This window comes from Oncorhynchus tshawytscha, linkage group LG26 (genome assembly GCF_018296145.1).
Source record: "Oncorhynchus tshawytscha isolate Ot180627B linkage group LG26, Otsh_v2.0, whole genome shotgun sequence".
Taxonomy (NCBI): domain Eukaryota; kingdom Metazoa; phylum Chordata; class Actinopteri; order Salmoniformes; family Salmonidae; genus Oncorhynchus; species Oncorhynchus tshawytscha.
Window position 1 is genome coordinate 14,622,386 of NC_056454.1, and position 23,093 is coordinate 14,645,478.

General features: G+C 45.5%; 2 protein-coding genes across 7 annotated transcripts in view; one reads left to right on the plus strand and one right to left on the minus strand.

Annotated features, from left to right (window-relative positions):
• LOC112225234 (dynein, cytoplasmic 1, intermediate chain 2a) overlaps positions 1–10,102 on the plus strand; it is a 22,155-nt gene extending 12,053 nt beyond the window's left edge. For all 5 annotated transcript variants that reach the window (XM_024388980.2, XM_024388982.2, XM_024388983.2 and 2 more), the window contains 8 exons: positions 993–1,118; positions 2,209–2,355; positions 2,524–2,637; positions 2,947–3,080; positions 4,472–4,616; positions 8,030–8,170; positions 8,394–8,519; positions 9,087–10,102. In XM_024388980.2, coding sequence (XP_024244748.2) covers positions 993–1,118; positions 2,209–2,355; positions 2,524–2,637; positions 2,947–3,080; positions 4,472–4,616; positions 8,030–8,170; positions 8,394–8,519; positions 9,087–9,200 — 1,047 coding nt within the window. In that variant the 3' untranslated portion in view covers positions 9,201–10,102. The remainder of the gene's footprint in view (positions 1–992; positions 1,119–2,208; positions 2,356–2,523; positions 2,638–2,946; positions 3,081–4,471; positions 4,617–8,029; positions 8,171–8,393; positions 8,520–9,086) is intronic.
• Positions 10,044–23,093, minus strand: part of LOC112225233 (calcium-binding mitochondrial carrier protein Aralar1) — an 18,705-nt gene continuing 5,655 nt past the window's right edge. For both annotated transcript variants that reach the window (XM_024388979.2, XM_042306913.1), the window contains 14 exons: positions 22,632–22,771; positions 20,969–21,115; positions 20,728–20,866; positions 19,942–20,035; positions 19,306–19,390; positions 18,099–18,183; positions 16,671–16,829; positions 15,730–15,782; positions 15,434–15,514; positions 12,699–12,839; positions 11,476–11,614; positions 11,032–11,190; positions 10,809–10,899; positions 10,044–10,706 (listed from right to left, as the gene is read on the minus strand). In XM_024388979.2, coding sequence (XP_024244747.1) covers positions 10,493–10,706; positions 10,809–10,899; positions 11,032–11,190; positions 11,476–11,614; positions 12,699–12,839; positions 15,434–15,514; positions 15,730–15,782; positions 16,671–16,829; positions 18,099–18,183; positions 19,306–19,390; positions 19,942–20,035; positions 20,728–20,866; positions 20,969–21,115; positions 22,632–22,771 — 1,727 coding nt within the window. In that variant the 3' untranslated portion in view covers positions 10,044–10,492. The remainder of the gene's footprint in view (positions 10,707–10,808; positions 10,900–11,031; positions 11,191–11,475; positions 11,615–12,698; positions 12,840–15,433; positions 15,515–15,729; positions 15,783–16,670; positions 16,830–18,098; positions 18,184–19,305; positions 19,391–19,941; positions 20,036–20,727; positions 20,867–20,968; positions 21,116–22,631; positions 22,772–23,093) is intronic.

Sequence of the window (23,093 nt, forward strand, 5' to 3'; positions counted from 1 at the left end):
AACTAACCCAAGATCAGCATCTAGGGTGGAACTTCACCCTACACCAGTAAAACACAACACCATCAGTCACCATTGGCTCATCGTCATGACGCGACCTTTTCACTGACTTAGTCACTGAGTCAAAACGCCAGCAGTAGTTGTTCATGGTTTCACTGGCCCCTGTGTCTTTGTGAATCATGTCACACTGCGTCGTTGCGTGTCAGAATTCAACCACAAGTGGTTTGCTGTAAGAATGAAGTACGTTAACACATTGTTGACAGTCTTTAGCTACCTCACCACTGCCCTAAATCTGTACCATAAACACAGCACTCGTTTTTCATATTAGACATTTAGCCACGTTCCCCCGGGAGCCCGGGAGCGTGTCGTTCACAAATTGTCACTTAGTATGAGCCCGTAATCAATTGTTTCCCCTTATGTCTCTCTTCATTTGATCCTAGTTCTACAATGTCTTCTGACAGTGATTGTTCGCCACCGCGTTGCTTGCTCAGAGGGATATCCATTCCCTTGTGCTAAATTGTGTATTCGCCGACTGTAAACTTCAGTTGTTCCAATATGAGAAGCGGCAGAGGTTAAATGGTTTGTTTACATCTGGTAAGTGTTTGAGGGCAGGTCTTTCGAGCCTTTCTTTCCTCGGCCGTTTCTCCCTGCGTTTTTGTTTTAGTGTGCGCTGGGGTTTGTGTTTCAAAGGTCTCCAACGACTTGCAGTGGCCAACTTTACTGCCGTGGTTCACTCATCTCTCTCAGAAGTCTAGTCCCGTAGTCCTTTCACATTATGCCAAGCCGTAGCATCCGAATGTTATTTACCAGACTGCGCTGTTGGGGTAAAAAGTTTCCCGGCCATAAATCTTGTTGGAGAAGGGGGTGGTTACGCATTCTGCTCGGCATTCACCGGCACTGCTGAGGGCAGGGGAGGCTTGTTCACATGGAGCCAAGCCTGGAGGCCATGTCTACTTCCTCTTGACATTAATTTGGGCTGATTTGTCTGTCACCAGTATCCTGAGCTGCTGGTTGCCTCATACAACAACAACGAGGAAGCCCCCCACGAGCCGGACGGGGTGGCCCTGGTCTGGAACATGAAGTACAAGAAGAACACGCCGGAATACGTCTTCCACTGCCAGGTACTAAAGCCACCCAGGGCCCCTCTCTCTCTCTCTCTGCCCACTCCCTCCGCTTCCTTCTGCCTCATGGGTGGCTCTCTCCCTGACGGATGTGGCACACCGCCAACCATCCCTCCCACCTCTCTCTGCCTCTCTATGCCTCTCTCTCTCTCTCTCTCTCTGCCTCTCTCTCTCTCTGCCTCTCTCTCTCTGCCTCTCTCTCTGCCTCTCTCTCTCTCTCATCCACATTGTGATTTCACTGGGCTGGCGTTGACCTCCTTCACATGTTAGTGAGGCGCCGGAGAAGAGCAGTGGTGCAATAGCTGGCCAGGGTGTAAGGGGCTGCAGCAGTAGTGTTGCGTGTGCTGTGCTGCGCAGGGCTGGAGTGGTTATCATGTGTACCTAAACAAGGGCCCTGTGTTCAGCAGAGAGAGAGAGCAGCTCCTCCACTCCTTATTATCCTGCGTGCCCTGAGGTTCCCAGACCAAGACGGGTTGAGTAGAACCACATGTTGCTGCCGCCAGAGTGGATGTCGTCCCAGGCACATTGCTTCGACGAAATAAAACTGAGCAGAAGTGTGAACTCATTTTTCTCTTACCTTTTTGGAAAACAAAAAATCTACTTGGATGAATGAATGAATGATTACATATGGCTAGATGCGTTGGGTTTACGGGTGATGTGTTTCAGGCTACAGGGAAGGTAGGGCTCAGACCAGGCAGCCAAAGACCAAGTAGAGAGACCACACATAATATACTAGCATGAATAATGTAGACATACATGATATATCCTGTCGTGAGCAGCCTCCAGCAGGATGCTCTGCCATGAGGGGTGAAGTGGGAGTCATGGAAAACACAGGATAGTTGAAGTGTAAATGAAAATGAGCATCTGGCTGTACAGCACACTGGCATCCTGCTGCGCTACCCTGAATGGCCCAGGTCTGTATATTATTTTGAGCGGGTCTGAAATAGAGAGGGGGGTTGATTGGAGGTGACATAGATGCACATCACCAGAGAGCTGTCGACGTTTCACCGTGCGCTCGTTGGTCTCAGCAGACGTTGACATGGCCCTGTCTCTTACGCACACTCTCTCTCTCTCTCTGTGTGCGCGCCAGTCTGCAGTGATGTCGGCCGCCTTTGCCAGGTTCCACCCTAACCTGGTGGTGGGGGGCACCTACTCGGGGCAGATCGTTCTGTGGGACAACAGGAGCAACAAGAGGACCCCCGTGCAGAGGACCCCTCTGTCAGCAGCAGCTCACACGGTATAACACGACACACTCATCTGCCAATCAACCATCACCAAAATGATTTTTATCTCAACAGTTACATTGAACACACGGTCAGACGTGCAGAAACAATGGTGACGCCGGTGTGTTGTAAAGAGACTGATCGCGGGGGGGCTTTGTTCCCCTGTCTCCCCCTCTGTGCAGCACCCAGTGTACTGTGTGAACGTGGTGGGCACCCAGAATGCCCACAACCTCATTAGCATCTCTACCGATGGCAAGATGTGTTCCTGGAGCCTGGACATGCTGTCTCAACCGCAGGTAGGTACCGCCCATCATGCTCCGCCTATTCTCCACACACGTCACGTCGGTCCATTTTTATAACACCGGGACCTCACTAAACCCATTTGTTTCAGCCGCTACTTTTTTTGGGGGGGGGTAGCACTCTCTAAACGTATTTTTGCGCTCAATTTTGTTCTTCTTTTTAAATCAAGGAAATGAACTCTGCTAGCTGTCAATCCAACAGCACTGCCGAACCCACACGTCAAATGTTAATCATTTATTTAAATTGCTAGATGAATTTCGATTATGCAGTGTGTGTTAACACACACCCCCCCCGCTACTCTACAGGACAGCCTGGAGCTGGTGTTCAAGCAGTCGAAGGCCGTCGCTGTCACCTCCATGTCTTTCCCCCTCGGAGATGTCAACAACTTTGCGGTGGGGAGCGAGGACGGGTCCGTCTACATGGCGTGTCGCCATGGAAGGTACAACGATATTAACCAGAACCCCCACCCACCCAGCCACCTGCGTCCCCATTGCCTCCGTCTAGGCAGACACCTCCAGGAAAGTGAGGAGGCTTGTTAGTCCCCGGTTTGAAACAGTGTTTCGTCATAGGTTCCTGCCTTTCTAGGGAGTTTTTCCTAGCCACCGTGCTTCTACATTGCTTGCTCTCTGGGGTTTTAGGCTGGGTTTCTGTATAAGCACTTTGTGACATCTGCTGAGGCAAAAAAGGCTTTATAAATACTTTTGATTTGATATGTCAAATAAATACCCCCCCCCCCTCACTTCCCCAAGCAACATGAATCCAACACTTGATCTCTTGCTGTTTTGAGGTTTTCACTCCTACCCCAGTCATCCTGTGTTGCTTAGCTTCTGTCAGTAATGTTTGTAAAGAGAGGAAAGATATCATTTCTTCTGGAGGAGTCCTCCTTCAGAGTGAGGGAGTTTGTTTAAAGCCGGATGTCCCAAAGAGACTCAAATCTGAGGATCGTTACACAACGCTCTCGTTTGAGAGCGAGGAAGACAGAGGGTGGCCCAAACAAACAGTCAGTGTGTCCACTTGTGAGGCGACAGAGCAGCATGGCTTGACTCGAGTGCTTCCTGCCTGCGATGGAGAGGCAAATCTCTGCGCTACGGTGCTATCGCTTATGTCCCGCGTTATGCCCGGAGATCACCGAGAGGGGGACCGTTGCTAGGTTCTGCGTTGCACGATCACCTCTGTAATTGAGGGACTAATTTTCCACCTAATTCTCTAATGGTATGATACTCTCATCCCAGTTAATAACGCATAAGCATCTCTCATGCTGGGTATTTATCTCTCGAGGTAATTATCAGAGCCACAGCCTAGTAACAGCTCTGCAACATGTGGCTCTTAAGATGAAGACTGCCCCTCTCTCACCACTGAGCTGGGAATCTACATCCGTGGCACATTTAAAAGGGGAGTCCTTTCAACTTAAATGTTATTCCCGACGTAAATTGAGGCAAAAAGGGGGGTCTTGACCAAACCTTGTGTTGCTATGAAAGTCAGAAATATATGCTCGACTATTTCGTGTATTATTTTGGTAATGATATCACATTATATATGCTAATGTTTCATCAGGGGGAAATTAATGCAACGTGGTGTCGGCTCAGTGTTGGTGTCGGCTCAGTGTTGGTGTCGGCTCAGTGTTGGTGTCGGCTCAGTGTTGGTGTCGGCTCAGTGTTGTGTCGGCTCAGTGTTGGTGTCGGCTCAGTGTTGGTGTCGGCTCAGTGTTGGTGTCGGCTCAGTGTTGGTGTCGGCTCAGTGTTGGTGTCGGCTCAGTGTTGGTGTCGGCTCAGTGTTGGTGTCGGCTCTGTTGTTTTCTTATCCCCTATGTGTTGTATGTTTGGTCCACAGTAAAGCAGGGATCAGTGAGATGTTTGAGGGCCACCACGGGCCTATCACAGGGATAGACTGTCACACAGCGACCGGGCCCGTCGACTTCTCCCACCTGTTTGTCACCTCCTCCTTTGACTGGACCGTCAAGCTGTGGAGCACCAAGGTACTGTACCGTCTCGCCACTAGAAAACCTGCGGTTACTGTGGTGCGTCCCACATGGCACCCTATTCCCTACGTAGTGCACTACTTTTGACCAGTGCCCTATGGGTGCCCTTTAGGAAGGAACATGTACGGTGAGTGTACAAAACATTAAGAACACCTTGCTCTTTCCATGACAGACTGGCCAGGTGAATCCAGTGGAGAGCGATGATCCCTTATTGATGTCACTTGTTAAATCCACTTCAATGAGTGTCAATGAAGGGGAGGAGACGGGTTAAAGAAGGATTTTTAAGCCGTGAGACATGGATTCAAAGGCCCTGAAATCTTTTGTCTTGCCCATTCACCCTCTGAATGAGCAAGACAAAAGGGTTAATTGCCTTTGAACGGGGTATGGTAGTAGGTGCCAGGCGCACTGGTTTGAGTGTGTCAAGAACTGCAACGCTGCTGGGTGTTTCACACTCAACAGTTTCCCGTGTGTATCATGAATTGTTCACCACCAGGGTCTAAAATGTACTTTTTGGTCCATCAGCGACTATGACAGGTAGATTTAAAAAAAAAAAAAAAAAAATTCTACATGCCAAAATATTTGTCCCCTGCAAAGGTGGGATCAAGTAACTATTATTTGAGTCACAGGGTCCAAGGTCAAGTGGAGTCCCAAATAGAACGGGAGAAGACTTGAGTCCAGTCCAAGTCATACATTCTAAGAGCAAGTCAAGTAAAAACAAGATCTATATATGCAACTACTTGTTCGATGACAAATCTTTGTCTATTTATTGACGCGACCAGACAGCCCTTTTCATTATTTTGTCTACAACATATCTTTAGTAGCCTATGCAATTGTAAAATAGGGACATGTAGCAGTCATAAATAAGGGCATGAAAGCAGCAGAAGGCAAGGCAGGTTGACTTGACCAGAGTGTACATACAGTATATTTACAGGTTTTGGTGATCCAATGGTGAAAGAGCCATATAATACAAAACATACGTAGTAGATTGACCAAATATACACAGACAACAGCCCAAAAGAAATAGCCTCTGTATGAGGCTTGACCTGTCCTATCTGAATGGACACAGGTAGAGGGCAAGACTGTACAGCCTCCCCCTGAGAAACCAAAAAGGACTGTCTAACAGGAGCTTCAACAGGTAGGCCTGCCCCCAGGACCATACAATTACCCAATTTTGGCAATTACAACCAATAAAACTGGTTCTACAATGTAAAAAGCAATTTCCACATCTATTGTTACATTGGGACATTCGTTTTAATGATTTGTTAATGATATTTCAACACCGTGCTTAACTTGGAACAATCGTTTTCTCTTATTCAACGTTCTGACTCCGAAGCGTGGAGCGCAGGCCACGTAGCCTATTTCAATGCTCACTGAGGTGAGGCACAACAAAAATGACAGAGACATAGGACTTATGCCGCGTTCAAAAAAAAAACAAAAAACTGTGAACTCAGGAAAATATACAAGGTCAAATCATCACGTCAGTGATCTTCAGGTTGGGCCTTTCCAGAGCTCAGACTTTCCGAGTTCCAGATTTGGAATTCCAAGTTGGATGACCGTTCAAATCGATTTAGTTTTTTCCCCCCAAGTTCCCAGATGTTTTGAATGCGGCAACAGACGCACGGAACTCAGGAAAGACAAATATGAACAAAGGAAACCAGACATTGAATTAAATAAACAGAACTTCTACCTCATGAGTCTTGCGAACGTTCATGTGCACTATAAACTTTGCGCCCACTCAGAGCGAAGTAAGAAATGGTTGGCTATAAAATGAAAATGTATCGATGGCCTATCAAACATGAAACAGAAATGTCTACATGTTGCAATAAACGGTATGGGGATGGAATGATGAAACACTAGTAATTATTGTATTAGATGGAATAGATTTGCCACATAGGGCCTGCATTTAAACGTGTGAAAGCAACAACAAACAATTCAACAAGTGGAGAAAAAAAGCACTCTCCACTCATATGTTGTGTCTTTGCCACAGTAATACTTAATTTTAACAACAACATTCCAAATGCAAGCTTTATAATTAAATGATGCATTTCAAGCAGTTGTTACATACCATTAAAACAGCAGGCCGATGCTAGTAATTGTTGCCCTATTGCTGGTGAGCTTGCAAAGTAAACAGTTAATATTTTTGAGCTCCACATTTATTTAATATGGCAATTCTCTCCCTAAAATTTGATGTTTGCACTGCACCCGATCCTATAGCTGTACAGAAAATCAGCAATCTGTTCGCTAGCTCACCGACCTGTGTTGATTGACAGTTTGCTGGTCCAATCGGAGTGTCTCATGTGCTTTTCACTAGCCAATCTGTTACAGCTTTTTATTTTTTTTGCACAGTCAATGCTGCGGTTATACTGTCTCGGGCTGCGTGTAGAGTAACTCCACAAAATGAGTGACAAAACATTACTGAACCTGGCCAGACATCAGTCTCAAGTCAAAGTCTAGGCCCAAGTCTTGAGGGTCCAAGTCAAGTGTCAAGTTATTTTGCTTTTCAATCAAGTCGAGTCTCAAGTCATCACATTTTTTACTCGAGTCTACAACTCTGGTAAGAAGTAATGTGGTATATTGTTTCATTTCATTTTTTGTGACCGGAGTTAACCAAAATATCAAAGATCAGACAAAAAACCTGCCCCTTTAAGGGCGGGAGGTTATGTGGTAATGCGACTCTAGTCATGTTTGTGCCTGTAAGATTGAGTCTGACTTAGTAGCAGCGTTGTGTTCTCTTCCCTAGCAGTTGAAACTCAAACATAGAAAAACAACCCAGCTTGTGAACAAAACAATGTAAATAGCCAATAAACACAAGGACAGTCTCACTTCAGTAGACTTTCATTTCAACTAAATTAGGCCAACTTTTATGCCTGTGCGCGACCCTTCGAAAAATGAATCTTTCATGTGAGCACAGCCCCCCCAGCTAGGCAGTGTTGCAGGGTGAGGTGTGATAGACTATATAGGATTTGTAGTTCTTTGACTTTGTGCGATTAATTTACCAGCTTTGAAACAAAACTGCAGAAATACTTGGAACCAGCTACTGCAGCATTTATTTTACTATAGCCAACATGACTGGTGAAATAGACATTCGCCACAACCGTGGGAAGCATTGGAGTCAACATGGGCCAGCATCCCTGTGGAACGCTTTCGACACCTTGTAGAGTCCATTCCCTGACGAATTGAGGCTGTTCTGAAGGCAAAGGGGGGGGGGGTGCGCAACTCAATATTAGGAAGGTGTTCTTAATTTTTGTTTGTACACTCAGTACATATGTGGTTGAATTCGGACTCCATTAGCCCCACAAAGATCCGTGTGCGTCTCTGTTTTAGCTTTAATCCAGATATTCGTATTGCGCCCGGGTCAGGTCAGAGTGGATGTGTGTTTTCACGCGCCGCCTCCGTTTTCTCTCTTCCAGAACAACAAGCCACTGTACTCGTTCGAGGACAACTCGGATTACGTCTATGACGTCATGTGGTCCCCCACTCACCCGGCTCTGTTTGCGTGTGTGGATGGAGTGGGCCATCTTGATCTGTGGAACCTCAACAACGACACTGAGGTAACGTTACCTGGCACTCTTTCACATGCCACCCCCCTTCTTTTTTTTACAAGTGTTGCAGCATCTGTAGAGGGGGGTTCCCGGACACAGATTCTTCATTGAGAATGTTTTTTAGTCTAGGACTAGGCTTGATCTTTGTCTGGTAAACCGGCCCATAGCGTCACAGATGTCAGTGAATCAGTATTGGTGTTGACAAATACGTTGTTTTTTTTTCGTTTTGCAGGTTCCTACAGCCAGTACCACAGTGGAGGGGAACCCAGCCCTGAACCGTGTGCGCTGGGCCCACTCTGGCAAAGAGATAGCCGTGGGAGACTCTGATGGACAGATCCTGGTCTATGATGTTGGAGAGGTGAGTGGGTTAAAAGCCTTTACTGTGCCATTTAAAATACATGGCATTCTTCATATGTTTTGGTAAGGGTAAGCTCTAGGTGTGTTGCATTCAGACATTTTACCCAGAATTGAGATATAGGCTAAATCTAAAAAGGTTTGTAAAGGTACTCCATTTCAGGCAGAATAATACAAATAAGTACTTAATATTAATAAAGTATTGAAAAAAGAAAGGCACTTCTTTGAGAGGTTCAACAGGGTTATTCCTGTTTTTTCTCTAGTGGAGGTGAAGGGGTTCTGGTAATACTTTATGCTCCATTTCTTCGGACAACAATTAAGCCATTGTCTTGTCAGAGGCTAGCTATCTGAACGGAGACGTCTCCTGAGGGTCTGAGTTTCTGTGTCAGTCAGGTCAGTGAGTGGTGAGCTGCAGATACAGAGAGCAGCCCCCCTCCTGATTTCTGCCACTGACTGGTCAAGTCTCTGTGACAGTTGGAAGATTGCCAGTGATCCCCTTCCCTCTGAGTGTCCCAGCGTCAACAATATGTGTTAGTATTTTCACCCATATCAATATTTTTATCCCCCCCAGCAAATCGCTGTTCCACGCAACGACGAGTGGACCCGTTTTGTCCGAACCCTGGCGGAGATCAACGAGAACCGGGATGACGCCGAGGAGCTTGCCGCTCAGCGCCTCTCTGCTTGATCGACCATGAAAACGCCAGTCTAGGGACCAGCGGCAGGCTTCATAATGTCAGCCTCGTGTTGATTGGAGGAAAAGGCGCAAATATCAACAGTGTTTAGGCATGTGGACATCCTTTCTTTGGAAATGTACTTCGATTTAATACACATACTTTTGGCTGGTTAAGCACACCAGTCTGATGGGATAACTAACAGGGCTATCTATCAACCTCAGACACGACGAGAAACAAAGCCATCGTCTTACTCTGCAATACAAATCAGTTGAACTCTAGATCCATCATGCCTTAAAGGCACCGTGTCAACTTCATATGGTAGTGTTGTGGGTTTAGCTGCAGGTTCAGTTTCACTGGCCCACTCGTGGTTTGTGGTTACACAACCCTGAGTATGGTTGCTGTCATCATGACTGATATTTGTTGTTCACTCTGTGCTTCAATGCCCATATCCACTTCAACTGTAGTAGACTAGATCTATCACATCATGACTGCTCACAGGAATGTAGTGGTTTCATTATACTGTTAGCCAGTGTTTTTCTATGTTCCTTTAACCTAGATGCGCCAAATGTCCACTTGTTTTGTAATATATCCCAAAATGTTACCACCTTTCTTCTGAATGTCTTTGTACATGACTATTGGTCTTCAACAAAATGTGACACTTAAGATATCAGAACCAGAATCTGTAGAATACCTCAGGATATAATGCTGTATTAGAAATTTGCTTGATATCTGCGGTATGGATTCAGTATCCATACTGCCTGTATGTAGTGTCGAAGAAAGGCTTCCCTTTGTGTGACCCAGAGAGCATCTTCCACATATCGTGTCATGAATCTCAGAATGTACTTTTCACACAATTAAAATGAATCCGTTGATGATTTATTTCAACAAAAATAAAATAAATACATTGCAATTATTTCCCAAGACCCTGGTCATGATTTTAAAATAAATACTTTTGAGAAAAAAAACTTCTATGTCCTTTCAAGTCTCGTCAATCACATTTCAGAGACATCCTCACCAAAGCCTCGCTTCAAGAAACATGGTAACATCACTCCTTTTCAATGCTATAATGTCTCTCCGCTGAGATGTACAATATGTACAGGAACAGCTATTCAAAGACAAACCAAGGAAGCACTGTTCATGCAGCATTCAAAGAGAGCGTTTCAGATGCCCATGAATGAAGAAGAGGTGCCACATTTTTTTTTAACCATACCATTTCGGAAGGGATGATGGGACAAAGAAATGTAAGACGCCCTACTCAGAGTTGCAGCCATTTAGCAGTAAAGTGTTGAGAGGGAAAGACAGCCTACGAAGCTGTAGGCTCCTTTTTGGGCACTGCTGGGGCTTGGCTAACAGACAACGCACCAGAAGACTTGAACTTGGGCAGGTGTAGACCAAACTTATTCTCCACGCCAGCGAACGTGGCAGCAGCCAGACGGTAGCCTCCTACGTGGTCGGCACTTACAGGGGGAAGGTCGGAGATCCTCGACTTAGGAGTTGGCTCAGAGCCGGTGGGGCGACTGGGGGGGAGAAGATTTGGGAAGGATAATTCACATACAATGCCAGACATCCTTGTATGTGTACTTCACTTCACTAAAGGTGAACCAAGCAGAAATACTCACTGTCCTCCGAAGTCAATGTAGAACCATCTCTGCAAGAGTTCATAAGTCACCAAGGTTACACCAAACTGTGGCGAGGACCTGCAGACACGGGCTGGTGGGAGAGAGGTTCAAATTACAATGTGTGATTTCCCATTTTCTCTGTCTTCAAGAGAGCAATTATGGGAGCCACAGAGTGCCTAATTTCCCAGTCATAAAACCGCTCATTTGAGGAGTCTGTCCCTACCTCCTGCTCCCTTCCACAGGGCCCTGAAGCCCTCCTCAGCAATGATCTTCCCAAAGCAGTCTATGACTCCGTTGTATGTGGTCTGGCCTGCGCGGGCTGCCACCTGAAGCCTGGTCTTGACGACATCGGCAGGGGTCACCAGGGAGGCAGCAGGTATACCTTAGGAGGTGTTGCACAACCCACATAATGAGGCACTCTCCCTATGCAGGAATAGTATCACCACTGACGGCAAGCAGTGCAGTACATTGGCAGGTTTAAAATAGAAAAGGAACAGAATACCCAGTCATTTACTGTTCTAGAAAGTAGATTACAATCATTTTGAATATACGGTATATGATTACAAATTCTTAATTGATTTGAAGCATTTCTTTGGGGCTAGTGTTGATGCTATGTCTATAGGTTGAGATGGTGAGGTTTGTAGCTGTGGCTGTTAGCGCTAGCTACCTGCTATGGCACCAGCAGTGAGCAGCTGCAAAGGCCCAATTCTGCCCTGTTCGTCTGCAAACTCAGCCTTGGTGTGGGCGTACACCGGGAAGTAGATGGCAGAGAATGGGATGTCACGCAGAAAACAGGCTTTTGCTCCCTAGGACACACAAACGCAAAGGATTTATTACCTGTATCCCAAAATAACTAACATCGCATTTTCATGTTACATGAAATGTAAAATGCATTTAGACCTGCCTGGATCTCTATAAGATATTTTCCCACGATAACGCTTTGAGTGCTCTAGAAAGAGATTCTATACTGAAAATACAGTACAGTATATTGCACACTGTTAATGTGGAATCATCAACATCAAATGAGTTAAGTAGTGTCGACATCTGGTCTCTTTAGTCCAGGTTCAGACTACTGTACTGAATATTCTACTGTAATTCATATTTTCCAATATGTTTGACCCATGTTTGACCCTGGTGGTGTCGAGGGTAATTGCAGTGGTTGAGGCAGCCGCTGTGGCTACGGGATCATCTGGCCTGGGAGCTCCAGTGGATTATTGTTGGCTGGCTGTGAGCCTCAGCCGACCCACAGAGGAGCCTGGCGGTGCGGTGGGTCACAGAAGAAGCCAGAAAGCCCCCAGGCAGCGCTGCTCCCCCGTGGTTTCCCCCGGGGCCCCCCAGGGAGCTCCCTCCCAGGCCCAGCACACAGTCTCTCAGACACACACCGAGACAGCATTAACATGGACCCGTGGTCTACTGGGCCCATCCACAGGGAGGAAGTCGGTCTCTTTTTAACAAGCTCCATATTGTCTGCTTCTCATTAAAATATGGACCATGAACACATTACTGGAGATGTAAGTAAAACCACAAGAACTTGGAAAGGAACAGTGGCAAAGCATAAACCCCCCTAATTTTCTGTTGGTTGTTGGCAGCCGTGGTCTCTGCATGTTAAACACTGTTTTGGAAAGACATAATATGATTGTAATAGTCAGTAGGGAATCTAGCTAGTCATCCTACTGCATACTGTGCCTGCTCACCAGAACTCTCATATAACTTGTGTAATATGCAATATCTGCATTGGTTACACAGTCATACAGTTTGTATTGTTCGACATCCCAGCAGCATAAGCTGCCCTTTGGGGTGACATCATGCAGAGGTGGTTGAGTTAGGCTGTAACAGAGGTTTTAAGAGGTGACGTGTGAGTGGTGCTGCGATGTAGAGGTGTTTACCCACCTTGTAAAGGCCAAAGAGGCCCAGGTCCCTGACCACGGTCAGGGCACCGACCCTGCGGGATGTGGTGATCTCTCCGGCCACCTGGAGACGGATCTTGACTATCTCCAGAGGGTTGGTGAAGATCACCTGGGAGCCTCCGGCCTGCAGGACACAACCCAGGTTAAGGGTGAGAAGCAACAGTACATGTCACAGAGCACCAATAACAGCAATGTTATAAGATCTTAGGTCTTAATCCGTCGAACCACTTGAATACACTATTTCCGTCTTACTCACTTTCCATCTCACAAATAAATCTAGATTTACAATGCTAAACTTAAATTGTCAAATGAAAGTACTCACTTATAGTAATTCAACCCTTTTATTTATTTTTTACTTGTGTCCTATGATTAAGGGGTCAGCCCATGGTGAGGATGATAATGAGTTATGGTGCCTTAGTATTTCACCCCAGTAAGCATTTTCAAATTAGCTTCGTAAACTTAAACACAAAAGACACTCTTTTCTAAAGCCAATGTCGCGCTGTCAGAAAGTGGCCTTGATGGGAGCAGGGGAAACAAGCAGGCATTGAGCGAGGAAACGGTGGGGTAAGGGAAAGACAGGCGTGGTGTGAGGAGACGCCCGGCTCAAGGCTGGAAGGCCCTGACCCCGGCACCAGCCCTCTGCCCCTTCCCTCTTCCCCCAGGCACCTCCTGTAGAGGGCCTCGCCCCGCACACTTCCCCAATTCACCCCCACTCCCAGGGGAGAGCGCTGACTCACCCTGCTCTGCTCAGGGCCAAGACAGGGACGCCCCAGGGCACAGCCCCTCTGACTCAAGCACATTTATCACCTTCTCCAAATCTAATCAGGCCCCTGGAAGCCTGGTGACACAGAGGGCAGGGCTCCTATCTGTAAACATCCGAACACTGTCCTAAAAAAAACGCTCAGGCACGTTTAGTCATTTTCAAAGTGGAAGGGGAATATCCGCTACTCTGAAGATTTATGCATTCATCCCTCTGTCGCTATCTCCCTTATATTCTACACTTATTATTTCAGTCAGTCAGGATAACATTACAGTCCATCTCAAAAAACTAGCAGAACATTTGCCCCTTTACAACAGGTTTATTCAACCAGGGGTCCGGGGACCACTAAGTACTGCAGGGGGTCAGTGAATGTATTTATGAATATCGCTAGCAACAACAGAACACATTTTTTTCTCTTTTTACATGCCTACAGTAAAAAAGAGAAGAATGCAGGATATTCTTTGTAATGATGTGAACTTTTTCTCTACTCCTAATATTCAGCAAATTACACTCACCGGAGTATTTGACATTGGCTTTGAAAAAGCACTCACAAATAGGCTACTAGTGTGGCAAGTGTTGCTGGCTGCTGGCTACTGCTAAGCTTTCTTGACTTGGCCATTCATTTTTTTGCCAACACATGGCTAACCAGCTAAACAGATGCTCTTTTACCAAAAATATATTTGGAGTTACCTTTCTAGCTAGTATGTTAGAGTTAGAGTTTACACTTCCTCTTCCAATTATAATGTGGGGAGGTCAAAATAATGAAACTGTCTACCAAATCTATTCATTTTAAAATGTTGATTCTTCTCCTTGCCAATATCACTCACCTAATGATAAGACAAGCTATGTGATTACTTTTTTTGGTAACATATGGTGGGGTCCCAGGGCAAGAAAAGGTTGAAGACCCCAGCTCTACAACGCAAAACCACTTTACATAAAGACCAGGTTCATCAGACGAAGAGATTAATACTATGGGGAAAAGCTCACAAACATGAATATCAATGCTTATATAATACATTAGGGAAGACAATATTGCAGGGTGGAGTCCTGTGACAAAAAAAAGCTATAGGGTGCATGCTATGCTAGTTGTTGTACTTGTATGGTGTGTGGACCTATGGGTCCATGGCAGATCAGGCCTCAGGTATGTGCAGTCCTGTCAAACTCAATCACAGTGAGGTAGAACCAGCTCCATCCCATGGCCCTCCAGCCCTTCTTCCTCCAATTACAGGCTGACAGGGGTCATAACCCCACAGACCCTGCCCTCCGTAGGCAACCTGCGGGCTCTCCTACCCGCCCTGTCTGTTTCGTTTCACTTGGACTCATTTAGCAGAGAGGTAGGCCGAGGGAATTGCGCGCTTCTTAACCAATGCGCTCACCAAACGTTAGTGTGCCTAATTAGCACGCTGAGGTAAAAATAGTCCATTCACAGGCATCATTTCTCAAATTGTGCCCAATTATAGGGTTCAGAGACCAAAGAGCACCTTTCTATTCAGTCCCCCCTGCTTATTTAGGATGTCAATACACTGGCGGGAAGCTTGAATTAGAGATTACATTTATATACAATAACTCAATATCCATCATTCAAATTGAGAAGGAAAAGCTTATAATTGTAGCTTCAGATCAGTCAGAAAGAATTAAGCTAAACCTTGAAGTTGAAGGGAGTTTGAAAACCACAACAATTTCCCCCTGTTCTTGGCTCAATGTCTGGAATTCAAAATGTACACCCATGAGATGCAAATGTTCATAAAACTGAAAGAGAACATCTTACAGAATGTTTGAGTTTCAACAAAAATCTTGTTCCACTTACCCCACATTCAAGGTCAATTAGATTTATGCGAGTCAATGAAGCCGCTGCCAAGGCTTTCCCTTCGCTTTTGCATGAAGCACGAGAGTATTTTCAGCCCTCACTCTGTATGGACAGACTGTCTATAGGAAGACATCCTCGCGCCAATACTTACAGTGGCACCAGCCAGGACTTCTGCAAACAGGGGAATGGTGTTATCCTCTGTGGTGAATTTGTCTCTTACAAAGTCATTCATCTGTAAGACGAGAAGAGAATCAGACAAAGCACAAGGCGCACTTACGAAGAAACAAATTCTCCACAAGGAGAATGACAATGAGTACATCTGGTCACCTCTTGGATTTTGCAAGACGTATGGTATTTTTTGTGCGATGGTATTCATGATTGACACCCGTTTCCTTACTGTGCAATGAAAGTGAAGGCACTCTAAGGGAAATGATTGTAATGACTTGCCGTGAGTTTGATCGCTTTCTCCGGGGCAACACCGATAAGCTGTGGTACGAGACCTGCAAAAACAGTATTCATGGATGGAGTCCGTTTAGATTACCTGACAGAGGAAGACACTGACTGGAAATGAATAATTCCATTGGCAGTCCCTACAATGACATCAGCATGGTTCTTGTCTGGGTAAAATAAACAATCAATATCTCCAGGTACGGCTGATGCATCTGATGCAGCAAACGATAATGCCTCCCATTCAAATGGACAAAAATATCAAATATGACACTGGCAGTTGTATGGGATAAGCATTGTTGTGGCCTGATCCCAGTGTGGTATGGAACAGAGAGAGCTGTGTGGCCCTGGTGGTGGTGTTGGTGGGGGGCGCTTGATAACCACCATACTGTTTCACCGTCCGTCCTTCAGTGAGCCAGATAAAACTTCTGAAGGAGCTAGTGAGTGACTGCTCATGGTACGCAGCCAGAAAACCGTCAAGCGTGTCTGTCTCTCGGTCAATCCTCCTCTCATCAGTGTGGAAAGATAAAGAGGGAGGAAGGAGGACAGAGCAGCGAGGACGAACAAAGAGCTGCAGTGGTGGAGGCAGCAGTAGATGGCAGTCTTGACTTCCTTCGTCTGAGAGCCCTCTCACAGTGGGAGTGTTACATTTCACAAACCTTCAGCACCGTTATCACTACACTGGAAAACATGGATCTGACAGTACTACATGAATTCTGTTTGCGTTTTTCCTCTGGGACATTTTCAGCTAGCTAGGTAATGACAATGTGGCCGTCTTTGGAATTGGTGAATTTAGAACATGAAGGCAAATGTTTCTGCTGTTATGCAAACCATGCGGATGATGATGATACTGGCAGAACAACATAACTTGTTTTGGAGGACCCGATAACTATATCTAGAATTACATCATAGAAACACATTCACCAGGCTTCAGTTTATACCTCTGTAGAATCCAAAGAATCCCTCATATCGGAGCACTTTCTTGGCACAGTCGAAGCTGTTCTTGTACATGAGCTCTCCCACGAAGGAGCTGGTGGAGCGCTGGTTCTGCATACGGGTCTTCACCAGGTCAATGGGGTACACAGCCGTCGCACCCGTGGCTGCAAATCACACACCATCAACAAACTGTATACACACCATCAACATACTGTATTCACACCAACAAACTGTATTCACACCATCAACAAATTGTATTCACACCATCAAGATACTATATTCACACCATCAACATACTGTATTCACACCATCAACAAACTGTATTCACACCATTAACATACTGTACTCACACCATCAACAAACTGTATTCACACCATCAACATACTGTATTCACACCATCAACAAACTGTATTCACACCATCAACATACTGTATTCACACCATCAACATACTGTATTCACACCATCAACATACTGTATTCACACCATCAACATACTGTATTCACACCATTAACATACTATATTCACACCATCAACATACTCTATTCACACCATTAACATACTCTTATTGGTGATAATGTTCTATGATGTTCATATATTCACAGCAAATATCTGTATCATTATTTTAACTATTTAGCAGACAGTTTTTATGTACTAAAGATTGGTTAGTATAGTATGGCTAAAGATTGGTGTTTTATTGTTTTGCTGTGGGCATATAAACAAGAAAAACAGTCATTAGGCCCAGACAGAGTATTTACTATGGAGTCTGTGGGAGAGCCGTTGTGTAAATTGTGTCTACTGTCTGAGGAGGAAGCCATGCAGCAGGTTGCCCTAAATGCAGCTCTTAGCCACAGCGGCTTGTCATGTCTTGTCTCTGACATCAAAGGCCTTGTAATGACTCGGGCTCTCAAGCATGCAGAGAGCTGACACCCTTCGTCAGCAGGAGAGGTTGAGAAAGGTCTCATCATCGCCATGGAGATGCACCATTTTCCCTCAACTGCCCATTGATCATTCAGAGCTGATCACCTTCTTCGGCTGCTGGTTCAGAGACCCACAGCCCACACAGACATAGAGTCTTAGGAAGTTGCATGTTGGTTGCACACACACACACACACTCTCTCTCTCTCTCTCTCTCTCTCTCTCTCTCTATCTCAATGGCTGTCATGTCAGAGGTTCCTTGTATCAGTTCCTCCCAGTGTAATTAGACAGAGATTCCAGAGCGGTTCCGGAAGATTTGTGTCATTCCAAAGCTCCGGCTCCAAAGACAGCCTGGAGCCGCCAGTGGCACAGCAGCACAATGCGGGAGCCTCAGATCAGAGCACCTCTCCCTGCAGCACAATGGGCTGACCCGGCCCCAGGGACTCAGTGCGCCAGTCTGACCGGCTTGGGTTACCCCTCAGTGGGCCGGGGGCTCTTCCGCAGACATGTCACTCACCTCCAGCGAGTGCGCCCAGACCGAACCTGTAAGCAGACTCTGCAGCCTGGAGCAAGACAGACCGATGTGGATCCCCGTGAGCTTGCTGTGGAGGGAGAAAAGACGGGGGATCAGGACACCAGGAATGAATCGACTTCTATTAAACTGTAGTGAACCAGATACAATGTGGAAGGCGAAATGTTATGGACCACTCAACAGAGGAGGGAAGCTATGGAATGTAGACATCTCGTCGTGGTATAAGTCTTATTCATAAGCCAGTATTGTATGTCACTGCATAGACACTCTGGCTACGGATACAGTACATGGCTGTGTAGGAGAACTTTCCAGAACTAGCCATTGATTACGGTGAATCTAGTGAGAGGTTGGATGCTTCATGCTCAGTTGATTTTTTTTCCAACTAAGCATGATTTTGCGTTATCTGCCTGACCTCTGGTTTTGTCCTTGATGTTGAAAGTGGAGCCCCCTTATTTTCTCTGTGGTGCCATGTAACGGGTTAATCTCGCAAGCCCTTCCCGTGTAAAGATACGTATCTACATTCATTATTACACCGTTTTAAGTAACAGTTGGAGTGTGTCTGCCCTCCTTGGGGCAGTGAGCAACATCTCCCAGATCAGGACCATCCACCTCCCCAGCTGCTTTCACTGAAGGTCGCATGCTAATGAGACCGAGGCCTTGATCAAAGGGTTTAAGCAACTACCCTACTTCCACAAAGGGCCAAGACCTGAGAACGCCAACATGTTCTTGTCTTTTCCTTCCCCCCCCAAAAAAAACACATTCCAGACCTCTGAGCAGAAGTCCCGGAGCGTGAGTGGACCAAAGGCCTGACCACAGTCTGATTTACAGAACTGTGTCGTCCGGAAAGATAGGAACTTTCCCCGCCTCCAGGAGCCACATCTCTCCAGCACTCTCACTGTGCTCCTAGCCTCCTACTCTTAACCGACTTAGCCAGAGGCTTCATACACCAGCAAATCCCTGGAAAGCCATCCTGATAAAAGCTTCCCAGATATGTGATAGCGTCTGATGTATATGTCCACACGGAATAAAATGGAACAGGCTTCACAAAGAAAGAGAAAACATCAGCACTCAGCTAATTCCATCATCAAACACTCCCTTTCGTTGCTCCCTAATGAGAAGTGGGAGGAGAAGGTATGCAGTAGATAAAAGGAAGCAAGTAGACTCCGTGTGGACAATCAGTCGGGCAGGGTACCTGTCTTTGGATCTCAGCCAGGTGGTATGGGAGTGCGCCCTCCTCCAACGGTGCTATCCTCTCGATGTCGGCCAAGTTGAGCTTTCTTCAAAACAGCAGGGGAGAATCACAACGTTACGCCAGGAAAACAAAACACAGCGTCCCTCACCCGGAGGTGATGCAAGATTTTCCACAGACATTTTACGGCCTCATAACTTGAGGTTATTGCAGCTTTAATATGCGTTTGTATACACAACAGACAAACAAAGCTGGATATATGCCCACAACTTAAGCAGTAAATAAAGCTGTCTTAATGCCAGCGATACACAGATATTCCCCACTGGCCCAACGCATCGTAAAGTCTGTATCCAAGCTTACGTTTCTCTTGTAAATCAACTGGTGGAGCCACAGTTGTAAAACTGAATGGCAATAACTTACACATTTACATCCAATAAATATAGATGTAACTTTTTTTTCCATTCACAGATTCATCAGAAAAAAAGCTATTTAAAAATAAATGTGATAAATATATTGAATTCATGTGGAGGACAGTAATTCAATATTTGGCAGCGCAAAGGCCATGTTGTATGCGTGTGAGTAAAAAGTACCAAGCAGCTGTGATGTGTAACTGAGACTGGAGAGAGTTTTAAGCCTTACCCAGAATGAGCGTGGAGGCCAGAGAGTTGGTACAGGATGTCAATCTCCATTGGATTGATCTGACCAAACTTGTTGGCAGCACTAACAAACTCTTCTGTGGAACAATACGGAACAGAGGAAGGCATGTTATGTAAGAGAAACCAGGCAAGGGGTCACTTGTTAAGACCAGGGATGTAGAGATACAGTGGGTGGGTAGACCTGCTGCAAGGGTATCCAACCACATCAGCAGTACACGACAAAGGTGAAAGGCAAAATATAACATAGATAACTATCAGAACAGGGTCAACTATCAATACCACAGATCTAAGGGAACAGACTAAACTCATGACACATCATATTACAGTGTTCATTTACCTTATTTACTTAAGAGCTAAGGGGGAAATGATCTTGTGTTTCCCGACACCATTCTGTCAAGAGAGGTGAAACACCCATGATGGTACTGTACTGCACAGCCTCAGTTCATGTCAGAAATCACATTTCCTCAAATTAGGCATGAGCAGGAGTAGGCTACAGACGTAGAATCTTAACTCGATCAAACCTGTCGCAGGGGAACCTCCCTGCAAAGCAGAACACTTAAAACTTGTAGTGTTTTTGAGGTTTAAAAAGGCTTCTGAAGTTTGACATTTCCACTTACAAATGTAAGACTTATTTGTCTTTCAATTTACCAACCCCTATAAAAATGTCCATGAATTACAAGTCACACAATTATTCGCAATTATTTCCTGTTGCTGCAGGATTATTTCCTGCAGTAGCAAACTTGCTCAAATTTAGATCCTACATGTGTACCTTTGGTGACGAGGGTATCCTTGTATGTGCCAGCTAGTGTGCTGTAGATCTTGCGGATCAGCTCCATGTTGTTAAGGAGGGCGTTGAAGGCATTGAAGTAGGAGAAGCTCACCATGTGGGAAGTGCTGCCTCCAGCCGCCTATGGCGAGAGGAACAGACACTGTGAGGTCTCCTCATGCATGCTGTGCCCATACAATCATCTCATGTTGAAACTGGGAGACCACAGCGGTCTCTAACTCACTGAGACCAGGTTCTCCTCCACAAACGGGGTGAGCATATGGTGGCGGATGGTGGCCATGATGTCGCTGAAGTCCATGGCAGAGATGGTACCGCTCTTGCTCTTATCCTTCTGGGCGAAGGCCTGGCGGGCATGCTCCAACTGCAGCTCCTACAATGAGAGGAAAGGGTGTACGTTTGAACAAAATATCCAAAGAGCAGGCTCCTGTGACAAAGACGCATCAGATTACCTGGGATGAAATGGAACATTGGGAAAAAAACACAACATTATGTTGGATGATGTCGGGTGCTGTTTTGGAGCATGTGGAAGCATTAGATGTGACAGTGTTAGACCCTGGCTCTTGTAATCATCGCTGTCTCTCAGGAGTCTAATAAAAACCATGTCCCCCCCGGAGTCTGATCCCAGGCCTGTGCAGGAGAGCAGGCAGGTGTGTCAGGAGGAGCACGGGGATGATTCAATAGGACAGCCATGCAATCAGAGGGGAAGCAGGGGGGCCACTGCCCCAGGGTCAGTACTGCTGTCAAAGCTGATCACATACTCGTAGCGGATACCTCTCATCTATATACATAACTAATTGTGCCATAACTGAATACAGTGCATAATGCTAACTTTTTTTCTATACCATACACTTTTACTCCATATCTTGTAAGAGTTGGGGATTACTTTAATAACCAAATGCAAGTACAGATGTAGGATCTTAATTCAAGACAGTTTGCTATCGCAGGAAAATAGTCCTGCAGCAACAGGAAATATGAATTATTATGTGGATTATACTAAATTGACATTTTTTTTGTAGGCGCTGATACACTTTTCGTTAGGGCAAATCAAGTCTGACACTTTAAAGTGGAAATAACAAACTTTAGAAAGCCGTTTTAAACCTCAAGTATACTACAGGTTTGCATTTCCTGCTGTGCAGGAAAATTCTCAGCAACAACAGAGTGATCACATTAAGATCCTACATCTGTACAGTACTAAGATGCTGCACTACAGATGGATACTGTAGCACATAAGACCCACATTGCAGGCACCGTTTATTTCCCATGTACACAAACAGTTACTTTTTGTTTTATTGCAGTTAGACTGGAACAATGTAACCTCCACAAGATGGCAGGACATATTCTGTTTAAAGAAAAATGTTGTATTGTTTATGACTCCGTTAGATTGAGCTGAATCACATTCAAGAATGTGTAAGCTGGAAACAACGTTGCAAAACATTAGCAGCGAAATAACAGCTAAACCAAATGTTGATTCGAAGGAAAAGGGTCCCAAACAATAGTCCTTGATTGGTTGGTGGGAACCCTTAGTCAACCATGATCCACCGCAAACTGCTATGAGGCTTTACACACAGTAGAGTAGTGGAACCACAGCCAAGTCATTCCAACTCCCAGACCACCCAGCTTCATCTGAGCCCACAAACACCTTCCCTCCAAACCAGCTACGTCCACAGCCATACTACTGGTTATATGGCTCATATAATACTCACATACATACCCCACCCTGTTTTGGGGATTACATATACTTGTTACAACTTCAATACGTTACATAATGGTGTGTTTCTACCTAAACCGTGATAGAAGAATTGTCTCCAACATGTATCTTATCAACAACAACAAAAAACATGTATTTGTACTGTTGGTGGCTGGTAATGTCCATGCCTATACTGTACCTGCAGAAACTGGGTGAACTCCAAGTAGCTGAGATTCTTCTTTCTGTCACTGCCAAAGTGGAGCCTGATGAACTCACAGTCCCAGTTGAAGGGGATGTGGTGGTGCACTGTGGTCTGGCTGAAGATGTCCCGCACATTGGCTGCCAAATGAAAGACTGATGAGTAACATCAAGAGATTGAACGAAAAACAACAACAAAAATACAGTGTTATGTCCTCATCTCATTTCTGGGAACCCACAAATCCAATCAATATGCACAGAGGGGGAATATGGCCTTGCTGACAATCCCATCGCCTTCATATTGTGTGAGTTCTAAGCATATCTAGGACACTGTTTCTGAGCACTGCCTTCATTTTCTATCGCCTTCATGGGGGCCCGTGCTGCACAATGAGCATTGTAACCAATCTTTTGTCCCTGTTTTTGTGACACACTGGATTGATTTCTCCCCCTGTAAAATGTGACT